This window comes from Erythrolamprus reginae, chromosome 12 (assembly GCF_031021105.1).
Source record: "Erythrolamprus reginae isolate rEryReg1 chromosome 12, rEryReg1.hap1, whole genome shotgun sequence".
Taxonomy (NCBI): Eukaryota; Metazoa; Chordata; class Lepidosauria; order Squamata; family Dipsadidae; genus Erythrolamprus; species Erythrolamprus reginae.
In genome coordinates this window covers 18,793,521-18,808,586 of record NC_091961.1, presented here as the reverse complement: position 1 = coordinate 18,808,586, position 15,066 = coordinate 18,793,521, and the positions used below count along the sequence as shown (strand labels likewise).

General features: G+C 44.7%; 1 protein-coding gene across 2 annotated transcripts in view; it reads left to right on the top strand.

Moving 5' to 3' along the window:
- The first annotated feature begins 1,331 nt into the window (after positions 1 to 1,331).
- SLC37A2 (solute carrier family 37 member 2) overlaps positions 1,332 to 15,066 on the top strand; it is a 50,766-nt gene continuing 37,031 nt past the window's right edge. Inside the window, exon 1 of one of the 2 annotated variants that reach the window (XM_070765029.1) lies at positions 1,332 to 1,639. In XM_070765029.1, coding sequence (XP_070621130.1) covers positions 1,581 to 1,639 — 59 coding nt within the window. In that variant the 5' untranslated portion in view covers positions 1,332 to 1,580. The remainder of the gene's footprint in view (positions 1,640 to 15,066) is intronic. The other variant, XM_070765030.1, reaches the window with a different exon arrangement.

Genomic DNA, 15,066 nt, shown 5'->3' with positions numbered 1-15,066 from the left:
TTTTTTGTAGCATGGTGACCCAAACTGAATGCAGCACTCTAGGTGTGGTCTAAATAAGGCTTTATTGAACGGTATTAGTACCTCCCTAGTGCTAGATTGTATCCCTCTGTTAATGCAATTTAGGATTGCTTTGGCTTTTTTGGCTGCCAAAATGTAATGGTCAGGATGCTGGAGTAGGGGTGGAAAGACCCAGACTCCAATCTACCCCCAACTGAGTAAGTTCATGGGATGACTTTGGGGCCCCCAAGATCTCGACCACCCACCCACCCACCCATCCCAACTATCTCCACTTGATTGGGAGAGAAACATAGAAACATAGAAGACTGACGGCAGAAAAAGACCTCATGGTCCATCTAGTCTGCCCTTATACTATTTCCTGTATTTTATGTTAGCATGGATATATGTTTATCCCAGGCATGTTTAAATTCAGTTACTGTGGATTTACCAACCACGTCTGCTGGAAGTTTGTTCCAAGCATCTACTACTCTTTCAGTAAAACATTTTCTCATGTTGCTTTTGATCTTTCCCCTAACTAACCTCAGATTGTGTCCCCTTGTTCTTGTGTTCCCTATCCTATTGAAAACACTTCCCTCCTGAACCTTATTTAACCCCTTAACATATTTAAATGTTTCTATCATGTCCCCCCTTTTCCTTCCGTTCTCCAGACTATACAGATTGAGTTCATTAAGTCTTTCCTGATACGTTTTATGCTTAAGACCTTCCACCCTTTTTGTAGCCTGTCTTTGGACCCGTTCAATTTTGTCAATATCTTTTTGTAGGTGAGGTCTCCAGAACTGAACACAGTATTCCAAATGTGGTCTCACCAGGCTCTATATAGCGGGATCACAATTATTGAGCAGATGAGAAGATCTTTGGCATTTAATGTGCCAATTTAATGTGACATTTCATGGGAAAAGCAAAGCTTTTCTTTTTCCTTCGATTTGTCCAGGTTCCAATATGGACCCAGTGGCCCACCCCATAACTTCAGAAACGATCGTTCATACACGTGTTGCATGGGCTTTGGTGGTCGGTTCCCCTGGGCTTCATGGTGCTGGAGCCAGAAAAGTTCCCCGAGGACCCCACCGTCAAAAGCCTTGCTGAAGCCAGGGACTGCTGCCCACCCAGAGCCAAAAACGGGCAGAAGGCAAACGGCTTCTGCGATCTTTGAGGTTTTGAACAAGGCGAGGCCGATGCCACGAGAGGCCCACGCCTGGTCCTGCGGCGCCCGGGCTGCCCATCTGGAAGCGTGACTCGGGCAGGGGAGGGGCCGGGCGGGGCGGCCCAAGCGGCCAGCTCCCCTTCTCGCCCTGGGCCTGGCCCTGCCCGCGCCGGGGCGGGGAAGCGGCCTTGAATCACCGGCGGGTGCCCGTCGCTCGGCCTCCAGCGGGGCATTTAAATGCCAGCCGGGATTCAGCCCGAAGCAGCGCCAGCCGCCACCACCCGCGCCGGACCCAAGCAAGAGCCGGGCCGCTCGCGCTCCGAGAGGAACCCGCGTGCCCGCGCCGGCAGCCAGCCAACCCGACACCCGGCCGATCTCCTGCTGCGCCGCCGCCGCCTCGCCCGGCTTTCCCTCAGCAGCCATGCGGGCCATCCCTGCGCCGGGCATCCGCTTCCTTCGCTCCTTCTCCAGGGACAGCTGGTAAGAAGGGCCGGGCGGGCGGCTCGCCGTCTCCAGCGGCGGCTTTTCGGAGACGGGGAGGGCGGGTGGCGGGGCGAGAGGCCGGCGCGCCTGAGGGCAGGCGAGGTGGGAAAGGAGGGGGCGCGAGGGGCTGGCTCGCTCCCTTGTGCTCTGCTAGGCCTGGCCCCGTCCGCCTCAGCTGCTCCGACCCCCGCCTGGTTCGATCCAAGAGCCGTTCGCGGGGACGCAGCCCACTGCCCTCGGGCCAAGTCGGGAGAGAGGAGAGCTGCGGGCCGGCAACGTGCCAAGCGGCAGCGGGGCACGTGCCGGGGATGCCCGAGCGGCCTTTTCTGAGGGGACTCTGGGCAGTCGAGCGGCCGGCGGAGAAGCAGCTTCCATTGTTCTCCACAGTCCTCAGATCCAGAATCTCCGCGTGAAAGATTTGCGCGGGCCCTTCAGATGAAAGGATCTGGGGTCCGGCAGGGCTGGGCTGGGCTGGGAGCAGCACCACCCCGTCCCCAAACCCAATGCACTTGACAGTCCCGTTCTATTTATTTATTTATTATTAGAGTTGAAAGGGACCCTGTAGGTCATCAAGTCCAACCCCCTGCTCAAGCAGGAAACCCTACACCACCCCAAACAGATGGCAGTCCAATTTCCTTTTGAAGGTGTCAAGTGATGGGGCAATCACAACCTCCACTGGCAGGCCATTCCACTGGTTGATCGCTCTCACTGTCAGAAAGTTCCTCCTTATTTCCAGGTTGAATCTCTCCTTGGTCCATTTTCATCTGTTGCTCCTGGTCTGTCCCTCTGGTGCCCTGGAAAATAGTGTGACCCCCTCCTCCCTGTGGCAACCCCTCAAATATCTGTATACTGCTATCATGTCCCCTCTGGCCCTCCTTTTTGCCAAACTACCCATGCCCAGTTCCAGCAACCTCTCTTTATATGTCTTGGTTTCCAGCCCCTTTATCACTTTAGTTGCTCTTCTCTGTACTTTCTCCAGAGTTTCAATGTCCTTTTTGTAGTGGGGTGACCAAAAGTGAATGCAGTACTCTAGCTGTGGTCTGACTAGGGCGTAACAGAGTGGTATTAATACCTCCTTAGTCTTGGAGTGTATCCCCCTGTTGATGCAACTTAAGATTGTGCTGGCTTTTTTAGCCACCTCTGCACATTGCTGGCTCATATTTCGTTGATTATCCATCAAAACTCCAAGATCTCTCTCAGGAGAATCCACTTCTGATTTCTTCTTTAGAGCACAAGGTGGAGAAAATCAGACATCCTGGGATCTATTTAGTGGATGGAAGTGGGAGTGGATCACCCTGAGTTCTGAGGCCTGACTGGAAGAGGAGAGCTCCTTGTGGTTCTGTGGAAAGAGGCAAGGGTGGTGTGGAGTTATTGCAGATTTGGGTTGGTGCGGTGTTATTATATGATGTAAGGTGACTGAAAGGCAAGCAGATTGGCTCTGGGGCTCCCGTAGGGCCTTCAGATACTTGGTTCTCCTGGAGGGAAAAGACAAGCCACCTGAGTCCTCAAATGTCAAGGCATCTTCCAGCTGCAAACAGTGGAACCTCGGATACACAAAATGGGCAAACCCAGATCTGTGTTGGGCTCCGTGTCTGCTGTGTGCCAGACAAACAGTGATGTCCATTTCCATGGAAACACTAATCTGGGATCGGGGTCTCCAATCTTAGTAACTTTAAGACTTGTGGACTTAAAGAAACTCCCAGGATTCCTCAACAAGCAAGTTGCCAAGGTTGAAGACCCCTGCTCTGGGCAGCCCTTGATTTAGGATTATAACTGACCAGTGTTAGCTGATTAGCAGGAAAACCATGGAACAGTGGGGATGGGAAAGCAAGGTCTATCCTGTGTCAGGTTTTGTAGGAAAGATCTTCAAGCGCATCATAGAAATTCATGCTATGTATTGCTTGTGAGGTTTTCCTTAAGAATATAGGCAGCCTTTCCTGTATGTCATTTCTCACATGTTTGGAAATTATTCCAAATGGGTGCAAAAATCATGATGCAGAAAAGAGAGCAGTTAGTTGAGACCCTGTTGGGTAAGGGTGGTTTTGCTCTGTGCTCCTAAAATATATTATTTTAATATCCATTGAGATCTATTTTAATCTGATTGACCCTTTGCTGGTTGGGCACAAACAACAAGAAGTACCATTTTGACTTGGTAACATTTTCTGAGTGACAGTAAATCCCACTGTCATATTCTTCGTTCCCTTATCAGATTTTTGCATCTTTATGTATTGCCTGTAATCTATACAAAAACCAACTTTGCTATTCTTGGGTCAGCTAAGTTTTACCTTTTGCAGGTGTCACAAGGACAATACAATCTGGGTTTGTGTGCAATGGACTAGAACATATTATTGTGGTTTATTTCATTGAACCTAGAGATATCACATTAATTGTCCAAAGGTATCACATCTCTCCATTTAATTACACCAAAACACAGCGATAATTATTTGTATTGGTGAGCAATTGCAATGGAAATTATCTTTGCCTTCTGAGACGGAATGGTTCTAGTTTTGCCTGCATGCTGCATTTGTAAATTGTGTGTGTTTACAAGATTGACAAGCCTTCTCCTCTGTAGCATTTCTGTTCAACAGTGTAGAGCAATTAGGTCATTTCTCCCTGGTCTTGTCTTATAGAATGAACACATCGAGCGTCTAATGAGAAATCTCAGGCAAAACATTCAAAAAGAAGGCACTCAGGCATTGGTGGCAGGTTTTTCTAACGAAGCAATTGCTGCTTTCTATAGTATGCACCTTCCCCTCTTGAGGACTGGTGTGGTAACTTGCATCAGGGATCAAGTTGCTATAAATCAGTGTTTCCCAGCCTTAGCATCTTGAAGATGTCTGGACTTCTTCAGTCATTCATTGGCTGGGGAATTCTGGGAGTTGAAGTCCAGATAGCTTCAAGTTGCCAATTTTGGGAAACACTGTTATAGATGGAACCCTAGAACGGCATGCCAATCATTGGTTGTCAACAAATCTAACACCCACACACCAGCAAGAGAGCAGGTTGTGCTTGTAAGACTTGGGTGTGGCTTTTTCCAAACAGTGAAGCCATACATAACCAAACTTGTTTTTAATTAGGAATTAGGCACATGCTTTAAAAACAAACAAACCCATAGCACTTACACTTACTGTACATAATGCTCCATACTGCTTTACAGTACTGTTTGGATGGGTTACAATGTCAGCATATTGCCTCCAATAATCTGGGTCTTCATTATACCAACCTCAGAAGAATGGAAGGCTGAGTCTACCTTGAGCCCATCAGGATTGACTGTGGGCAGATTTAGCCTGCAATACTGCACTCTAACTGTGCTACCAAGAATGGCCTTTCTACAAATTTCAGTGACTGGTTTTCCTGTGCTAACAAGCCAAAAGACCCTGAGAAGCAAACAGACAGTGGTTTGTCATCATTGTTCCCTAGTAACCTCCATCTAGAGACTGTAGATCTCTAGGTCAGCGGTTCAGATCTCATCACCGGCTCAAGGTTGACTCAGCCTTCCATCCTTCCGAGGTGGGTAAAATAAAGACCCGGATTGTGGGGGCAAAATGCTGGCTCTGTTGAAAAGTGCTATTGCTAATATGTTGTAAGTCGCCCTGATTCTAAGGAGAAGGGCAGCATAAAAATCTGATAGATAGATAGATAGATAGATAGATAGATAGATAGATAGATAGATAGATAGATAGATAGAGTAAATAGTCTTTCTGATTCTGAAAGTAGCACAACATCCTTATTCACATTTTTTTAACCACCGGTTCTGTGTCTGTGGCTTGGTTGGCCGAAGTAAGGGAAGGATACTATAAAATCCCCATTCCCTCCCCAATCCAGGGGTAGGATATTGCAAAATCCCCATTTCCTCCTGATCAGTTGGGGCATGGCCAGTCAGAGGTGGTATTTACTGGTTCTGCGAATTACTCAAAATTTCTGCTACCGGTTCTCCAGAACTGGTCACAAGTTGCTGAATCCCACCTTAAAAAGTCATTGAAAGAAATGGGGCAGCTCTTCCAAAGCCAAGAATTAGCTAGTGCCCAGAGATTGTTAGTCATATTAAAACAGAGCCTTCTACAAGAAGATGTTATTCCAAAGATCATCGGACAAGGGGGCTTATCATTTCATTCCAAGGACTGGATTCTTTTCAGGCTGTCTTCATTCTTTCTCTATACATTGATATACCGTAGTTTCTTTGGTGCAGATTAGATTCCTTTCTCATTGTCAGCTGCAATCATCCTTAACTATTTGCAATTTGCGCACTGGAATCCTTTAAAGAGATTAAGAAGCACATAAGACACAAAGAACATATATTGTAATATATTTGCACATCTTTATAATTTTGTTGCCATGATTTAAACAATTATCTTAAATGCCGTTGTTTAATTTATTGTATTCAGATTTTGAGCCTGCAATGTAAGAACTATTTTTATATAAATGCTAATTTGCAGAGAGACACAATTGCTGCTCCCAAAGACATGAAACAGAATGTGCACATTCAACAGCTACCAAACTCTACAGGGAATAACAGCCAATAACAGTGAAACGTTATTGGGAATTCCACCGACCTGTCCCTCCCATTTGCGTCATTCTAGACCTTCCTGGCTCAAATTGGATTTTCAAGATCATTGCCAGCCTTAAGCATTTAGATCCTTCCCTCCTTATCAGCATATTCACATGCACAGCTCTTAGGCAAGACTAGGTGATGTGTGGAAGCTGAATTAGACCAAAGGTCTATTTTCCTTCAGATCTTGTTTTGCGCGGTGCCCAACCAGTAGCTTTAAGCAGGCGGCGAAGGCTGTGTTCCTCTGCGGACCAATCAATGTTCTTCTCTCCATTTGCAAGTGTTGCCAATGCAGCGCTGAGATCCAGTTCGACTTCTTTTGTACCTAAGTTCCTGCAAGCATGAAATGACTGACGTATTGGCTTTGTTTTAAGCACTTTTTCTTGGGGCTCCAGGTCATGGAAGAAGGAGGGCTAAGGAATTTGGTTGTTGATGATGCTATCACTTTCCCCAATCTGTCAAACTGCTGTTATTAATGGGAATTCTGTGAAGTTCACAATTGAAGAGCTGAGACTTGTGTATTTGTTTCCATACTTTCTGCCATGAATTGTTTGACTCCTTCTTCGTGCTGTTCTTCAGAGGAGGTCCATCAATTGGACTGTGGTCCTAAAATGGTGACCCCCAAATGACAAAATTTCTGTGAAGATACCACATGGAGAGGCCTAAGGGTAGGGTTTGTGTTGCAACACGTTGCATCAGTTTCATCAATCCTTCATCTTCTCCCCTACAGTGCCTGTCCCCCCATGACAGCAGAGCCCCTGAAGAAAAGTCAGCTTTGATTATTTTTCTAGCCAAATTTGATGTCCTCTGTCCTCTTGGGACTGATTAAAATCAATCAGGTAGAGTTTTTGTCCCAGCCTAAACCCATTCAATTATCTTGGGCTGTAACACTATCACACCCTCATCTATTAATCTAATAGGAGTTGGGTTAGTGTGTGATGTAGTTGTTCTGGATTCCAAAAGGCTCACTGACCTACCTTTGACTTGCAAAAAAGTGTCATAATTAGACTGTCAATTGCACAAGAGTCCATACAGTTCTGGAGACCTCACCTACAGAAAGATATTGACAAAATTGAACGGGTCCAAAGACAGGCTACAAGAATGGTGGAAGGTCTTAAGCATAAAACTTATCAGGAAAGACTTAATGAACTCAATCTGCATAGTCTGGACGACAGAAGGAAAAGGAGGGACATGATAGAAACATTTAAATATGTTAAAGAGTTAACTAAGGTTCAGGAAGGAATTTTTTAAAATAGGAAAGTGAACACAAGAACAAGGGGACACAATCTGAGGTTAGTTGGGGAAAAGATCAAAAGCAACATGAGAAAATATTATTTTACTGAAAGAGTAGTAGATGCTTGGAACAAACTTCCAGCAGACATGGTTGTTAAATCCACAGTAAGTGAATTTAAACATGCCTGGAATAAACATATATCCATGCTAAGATAAAATACAGGAAATAGTATAAGTGCAGACTAGATGGACCATGAAGTCTCTTTTCTATTTTCTATGTTTCTATTTTACCTGTTAAAGAAAAGTCTGGCTACCTGTGCACAACCTGTGGTTCATTTCCCTTGTCCTAGTGATGTATGAACCCAATTCTTGTGCTTTGTGTGCTAATGTAATGGAAGGAAAGTTCTGGCTTATTCAACCAAATACAGTTAATATCATCATGACTTAGAACAACCTGTCTAACCAGCTTATTAATCCATTTTACCAACTCCAAACAACAATAGCTTTAACCCTTCAAACCATATTTTTGTTATTTGGCATTATTTGTGTATTATCAATTAAATTTATTTTCCATTCAATCTTTTCAACTGGAGATACTAGAACTAAACATTTAAATCAGTTTCTTGTTTCTGCTCAAGAATCTCTACCTCAAATGCCACAAATAGCCAAAGGGAATATCTGAGTATTAAGCAACACAAATGACCTAGTTTGTCTAATTGCCAATAGCACAACTGAATAGAGATATAGTAAGAGTTTCAGGGGGATTCGTTGCTTATTCTAGTGTTTATTCTTTTCTCATTTCCACTCAACCACAACAATATTTCCATTTCATTTTCTGCCAAATGCTGTCTTCAAGTAACACAGATTTGAACAAAAAGAATAGTTAAAGGGTCAGTGACATAGGGTAAAATAAACCTTGTTTTTTTAAAAAGGATCTATAGATTTTTAAAGGACATAATCTCAATGAGACATAAAGATAGAAATAATTCCTAGATATTGGCTAAATGTTATATACAGTTGAATGAAGAACAACACATTACATTTTTTCTTCCTCTTAGCTATTACCCCCTGATAAATCTTCAGGTTATACATTATAAAGGTTATGTCTCAGGTCACAAATCTTTTTGCAGCTCTGTACTACAGAAACAATAACGTGACATCTCCTGGAGAAGTACCTTTTTCAAGGGTTTGAATGGGTCCCATGTTAGATTAGGCTATAATTTGCTGGATTCTGCTTGGTTAAAATAACCACAGTTTTGACTCACGAATCTCACTGACCTGTAAATAATGACTTACAAATCCCAGTGGTTTCCCTAACATGTTCAGTCTAAACCAAAAAACCCACATGACAATCTAGAATGCTATGTGATTTCAATTAATGCCTCTCAGGTTTCCTGTATTTCAGATGATCTACTTTGATAAAAAAAATAAGGAAAAGGTTCTGGCAGCTACTACCTAAAGTAGCTTGCCAGCAAAATTTGTTCTTAAGGAATCTATTCATTATATTCGGCTAAATTAATCAGTTTTTTTAACATGCCTTGTTAGAAACCCAAGTCCACTGAAAATTTACAGAGCACCTAAAACAGATGCACAAATTTTGCCTGTCTTACATTTACCAACATACAGTAAGCAGTTTATGCCTACTGCATATTTCTTATGTCCTCCTTAATGCAGTGCTCCATCATTTCTTCTAATACAGAGAGTTGCATTTTAGGAAAGCACATGATGATGATGATGGTGATGGTGATGGTGATGATGGTGATAGGTTAACAGAGTTTGAAGGACCTTGTAGCTCCTCTAGTCCAGGGGTGGGCAAAGTTGGCTCTTCTTTGACTTGTTGACTTCAACTCCCAGAATTCCTGAGGCAATCATGCTAGCTCAGGAATTCTGGGAGTTGAAGTACACATGTCATAGAAGAGCCAGCTTTGCCTAGCCCTGCTCTAGTCCAACCCTCCATCCAAGCAGAAGACCCTACACCATTTCTGACAGATGGCAGTCCAGTCTTTTCTTGAAAGCCTCCAGTTATGAAGCTCCCATGACTTCCAAAGGCAAGCGGTTCCACTGGTTGATTGTTCTTACTAGGTTGAATCTTTCCTTGATCAGTTTCCATCCATTATTCCTTGTCTGGCCTTCAGGTGCTTTGGAAAACATCTTGACCCCCTCCTCTCTATGGCAGCCTCTCAAATATAGGAACATTGCTGTCATGTCACCCCTGGCCCTTCTCTTCACTCGACTTGATGAAGAAGAAGAAAATGATGATGATATCCATTCAATAGTGTCACACTCTTGGTGATTCTATGGATCAGGTGCAGTAGTGGGTTTCACCTACCTTCACTACCGGTTTGCTATTCGGAGCACATGTGTGGCTGTTCTGCGCATACGCTGAGATGTCTGGACAGGTGGGCGGAGCCTCTCACCACCACCACTACTGGTTCAGCCAAACCCGGGTGAACCACTATCAACCCACCACTAGTCAAGTGTCCTCACATCTTTTGATCTCCCATACTTTATGCTCTGTCTGGTGTCGGCTTTGATTGTGTCCAGCCATTGTATTATCTGGCAGCCTGGTTTCCTCTTACCACAATTTTTTCCAAACATAATTGCTTTCTCCAGGGAATTCTTCCACATGACACGGTCAAAATTAGCGAGACACAGTTGGAAAACATTTACCATAATTTTACTAGAATGTTATTTTAAATTTATTTCTACCTCTCAGAGATGTTTTGTATTCAGCTGCTATTCTATGTCTTATAATCAGTCACTGATTTCGTATGCTAAGCTTTTCTGGGCTCCTATAATTTAAACCTTTATATACTTCTTTGTTTCATCTATTATTTGTCTTAATATCTGTCTCATGTCCCAAGGACACAAGGAAGGTTATGGAAATTTTTACAATTAGTTGAATTAAATGCCACATAACTTTTTAAAAATCTAATTATCAGGCAATTTGAGATGAATGTTTAAAACGGTAGTTTCAAATATATCTCTTTACTGCAAGACCGAAGATCTCTTTTCAAGGTGGGGAAATCTTATCTGTAACGTTGTTTCTGTAAAGTGTAATAATGTATTTGTGACCTCTTGGGACACTAAGAGAGAAATGTTCACCTAAGATGCTGATTAAAACAAAAAGCAACAGGGAGGATTGCTATGGATTTTAAGGACATGGATACCTTTGACAATTCTTTCAAGGATAAACACAGCAAACTTTTCTTGCCTGTTGATACAGGAATGTAACCTTAGCTGCCTTACTGCTCTCTACTTTATGCAAATCACTTTAAACTTCAAGATAAGCAGAATGAGCTGCCTGTGTTTTCTTCTTGTCTGAAAGACGACAGTTGCCTACAAAATCTTAGGAGAGACACATGGATCACAATTATTGCTATAAATAGGGTCATTCCTTTGTCCTGATGAGACCTCCCAATGTGAAATAATGTGAAATCAAAGAAGGATTTTACACACTGCAACTCTTTCTCCTAATTCCTAAGGCGATCCCCATATGTCAGAGATGGCAACCCTTTCTTTTCCCTGGGTGCCACCCAAAGGGTGCATGCATACATGATAATACACATGCACGTGCCCACATCCATAATGTTATTTATTTATTTATTGGATATATATGATATATCTCTGGGTTCTTACAGCCTAATAAAGAACAATACAAAATATCCTAAATTCAATTTTTAAAAGTTAACTAACTAATCTAAAACCCCAATTTATCAAAAGAAACATGAGAAAATATTATTTTACTGAAAGAGTAGTAGATTCTTGGAACAAACTTCCAGCAGACGTGGTTGGTAAATCCACAGTAACTGAATTTAAACATGCCTGGGATAAACATATATCCATTGTAAGATAAAATACAGGAAATAGTATAAGGGCAGACTAGATGGACCATGAGGTCTTTTTCTGCCGTAAGTCTTCTATGTTTCTATGTTTCTTAAAAAAAATCCCAGTCACTCCCATTCTAACAAACAGACATACATTCCATTCATCGGCAGGGCCCAATGTCTAATGTCCCCAGGCCTCTTGACACATGTGGGTCTTCAAACTCTTGCGGAAGGCAAGGAGGGTGGGGGCGGTACAAATCTCGGGGGGAACTGGTTCCAGAGGGCCAGAGAGAGAAGGCTAGGCCAGTGATGGCAAACCTATGGCACAGGTGCCACAGGTGGCACGTGGAGCCATATCTGCCGGCACGCGAGCCATTGGCCAAGCTCAGCTCCAGCACGCATGTTCACTCCGGCCAGCTGATTTTCGGCTCACATGGCGGCTCTGGGAGAGCATTTTCTGCTTCCGGAGGGCCTCTGGGGGGTGGGGGAGAGTGTTTTTGCCTTCCGCAGGCTTCAGGGAAGCCTTTGGAGCCTGGGGAGGGTGAAAAACGGGCCTACTGGGCCCACCAGAAGTTGAGAAATGGGCTGTTTCTGGCCCTCCAGGGGGTCAGGGGATGCAATTTTTGCCCTCTTGAGGCATTGAATTATGGGCATAATAGTGTCTGTGCACGTGCTTTTGGCACCCAAGGGAAAAAAAGTTCGCCATCACTGCCCTAGACCCTGCCAGGCGATATTGTCTATTTCAGTGTTTCCCAACCTTGGCAACTTGAAGATATCTGGACTTCAACTCCCAGAATTCCCCAGCCAGCGAATGCTGGCCGGGGAATTCTGGGAGTTGAAGTCCAGATATCTTCAAGTTGCCAAGGTTGGGAAACACTGGTCTAGTTGACCGGATCTGGAGAAGGCCGACTCTGTGGGACCTGACCGGTCGCTGGGACTCATGCCATCTTCCCTGCATGCATGCACAACCTCCCCATGCTGCCCCCCTCACCTGCATGTGCACCTGATGTTTGGCCTTCTGGAGGGTGGAGGGGAGGTCATTTTTGCTTCCTCCAGACTTCAGGAAAGTCTCTGGAGCCTGTGGATGACGAACAGCGGACCCAATGGCCCAATTGGAAGTTCGGAAACAAACTTCCGGTTGGGCCGCTGGGTCCATTTTTCACCCTCTGCAGGCTTTGGAGGCTTCCCTAAAGCCTGGTGAAGGCAAAAACAACCTCCCACCACTCTGGAATGCCAAAAATCAACTTTCCAGCATGCGCATGCACGCTGGAGATGACACAGGGCCACGCCTCAAGTGCCTTCAGATGTGGCTCCATGTGCCACCTGTGGCACGCCTGCCATAAATCTATGGCAGGCGTGCCACAGGTGGCACATGGAGCCACATCTGAAGGCACTTGAGGCGTGGCCCTTGCAGGCTGTAAGGGCATGTTCCCCCAAACAACTGAATTTAAAAAAAAGCTTTGTATGAAATCAAGGCACTTCCTGTTTTAAAAAAAACCAATGTTTCTCCTCCTTACACTCGCATTCCTTTTCTCTCCAGTTAATGGAATATAACCAGCAAGATTTCTTAATATTCCAAGGTTAAAAAAAGAGGAAAATAGGCCTCAGATCCATCAAATCCCCCCTCCCTCCGGTCCAAAGATATTTATATATAGTATTTATGACTGCAAGAAAATACTTGGCTGAGAGAAGATGCTGACCCTTTAGAACTTCAAAGGGTCAGCATCCTCTCTGTGCCAAGTATTTCCCCTGTTTTGGCCGTGCTATGAAATTATGAATGAAGCATTAATGTTTGGGCTTCCACCAATCACTGCTGGAGGCATCAGGGTGCCCCAGTTATAGTGGCCTAGATTTCAAGGCTTATACTGTATGAGTACATAACAGATGGGGAACCAAACCAACCAGGAGATAATTTTGAGCCTATTGAAAAAATGACCTCGACACACCATTCCAACATTCCAGGGAAGTAATAAGGCCATCGTCTGTAGGAAACATGGCCATCGCTGGAGATGATGGATTAAAGATCAATTGTTTTGGGGGGGGCACCAGGTTGAACATCACCTGCTCAACAAGTCAGTAAACTACTTCAGTGCTTTCTGCTGGATTGAATGTTTTGAGAGTCTGCATTGGCATTTCAGTGTGGTCCAGTAAACTCTATTTTAATAACATCTTGGCACAAAGTTATAGTACATGCTACAGGCAGTCCTCGACTTATTACCACAATTGAGCCCAAAATTTCTACCGCCAAATGAGACAGTTAAATGAGTTTTGCCCCATTTTATGACCTTTCTTGCCACAGTTGTTAAGTGAATCGCTGCAGTTGTCAAGTTAGTCACATGGTTGTTAAGTGAATCTGGCTTCCCCCTTTGAAAGCTTTAAAGAAGGTCGCAAAAGGGGATCACCTGCCCCCTGGGACACTGCAAAAGAATCATCAATACGGGACAGTTGCCAAGCATCTATGAGGATGCTGCAATGGTCATGTGAAAAACGTTCATAAGTCACTGGTTTCAGTGCCGCTCTAACTTTGAGCAGTCACTAAACAAACTCTTGTATGTTGCATACTACCTGTATGTTAACTTTGTTGGATTGAGAGTCCTGTAGGTGTTCTTTAAGTTTAAGGTGCCAACCAGGGGCTCTGGCCCAGAGGTGGGCTGCTAAGGTGGAACAGTGACGTGTGCTCACCCATGTAGCTCTGAGTGCTAGCGGAGTCCAGCACAATTATGCTACTGCACCTGGGCAGGTAGAGAAATTGTGCACAGACAGGCAGGGATGCCACCGTTCCACCTTAGCAGCCCACCTCTGCTCTGGCCTTTCAAAGGAGACGGAGACAGCATAAACTAAATCTGATTTTATTCTATCATCCTTGCAATGTAAATATATTTGATGTATTTAAATACTATCCATGCAACGGCATCCCCCACATTTAATAATTTTCCTCTCCAGTCACATTGCAACCCCTGGAGGCTCGAAGACAGTGATGGCAAACATTTTTGGCGCCAAGTGCCAAAATGGAATGCATGTGCCTGTGTGTACACTGGAAACCTGAAGACCAAATGGCCGGTATGTGCATGCCTGTTTTGGGGGCTGTTTTCAGGCCATTTTTCAGCCTCAGGAAACAGGCCCAAAAAAACGCCCCGGAAGGCCATTTTCAGGCCATTTTCCAGTGCTCCAGTACCTGTGAAGACCGGCTATCGGGTGTGCATGTGCATGCTGGAAACCATAAGAGCAGCTGGTGATGACGCGCATGCCCACAAAGAGGTGTTTGCATGCCACCTCTGGTACGTGTGCCATAGGTTTGCCATCACGGCTCTAAGGCTTTATATGAAGGCAGAGGTATGGAACAGTTTGAGGGAAGTGGTAGTTCCCCCAGCAGCTGGGCCCGTCCACCTGTACCAGCACTATCTGGTCTTATACAGCCACTGCACACTCACATTTTCGGTTCTAGGTAAACTGGTTGTTGCATTATGTGACACCTACCTCTGTAATGCAGGCAGTGGTGGGCTACAAGCCAGAACGCTAAATTGTGCTCGCCGCTGTGGTTCGTAAGTTCTTACGGGACCATTGCGATTTTGCTGCTGCACCTGTGGAGGTAGCAAAATTGCGCACGGAGCCACAGGTAAAACATTGCTGAAACACGGGCGCAATTTTGCTACCTCCACAGGTGCAGCAGCAAAATCGTGCTGGTCCCGCAAGAACTTACAAGCTGCAGCGGCGAGTGCAATTTAGCGTTCCAGTTCGTAAGCCACTGATGAATGCAGGTATATGTGGCTGAGAGGTTTCGACCTGTATCGCTGTACAAAAACCACATTCTTCCC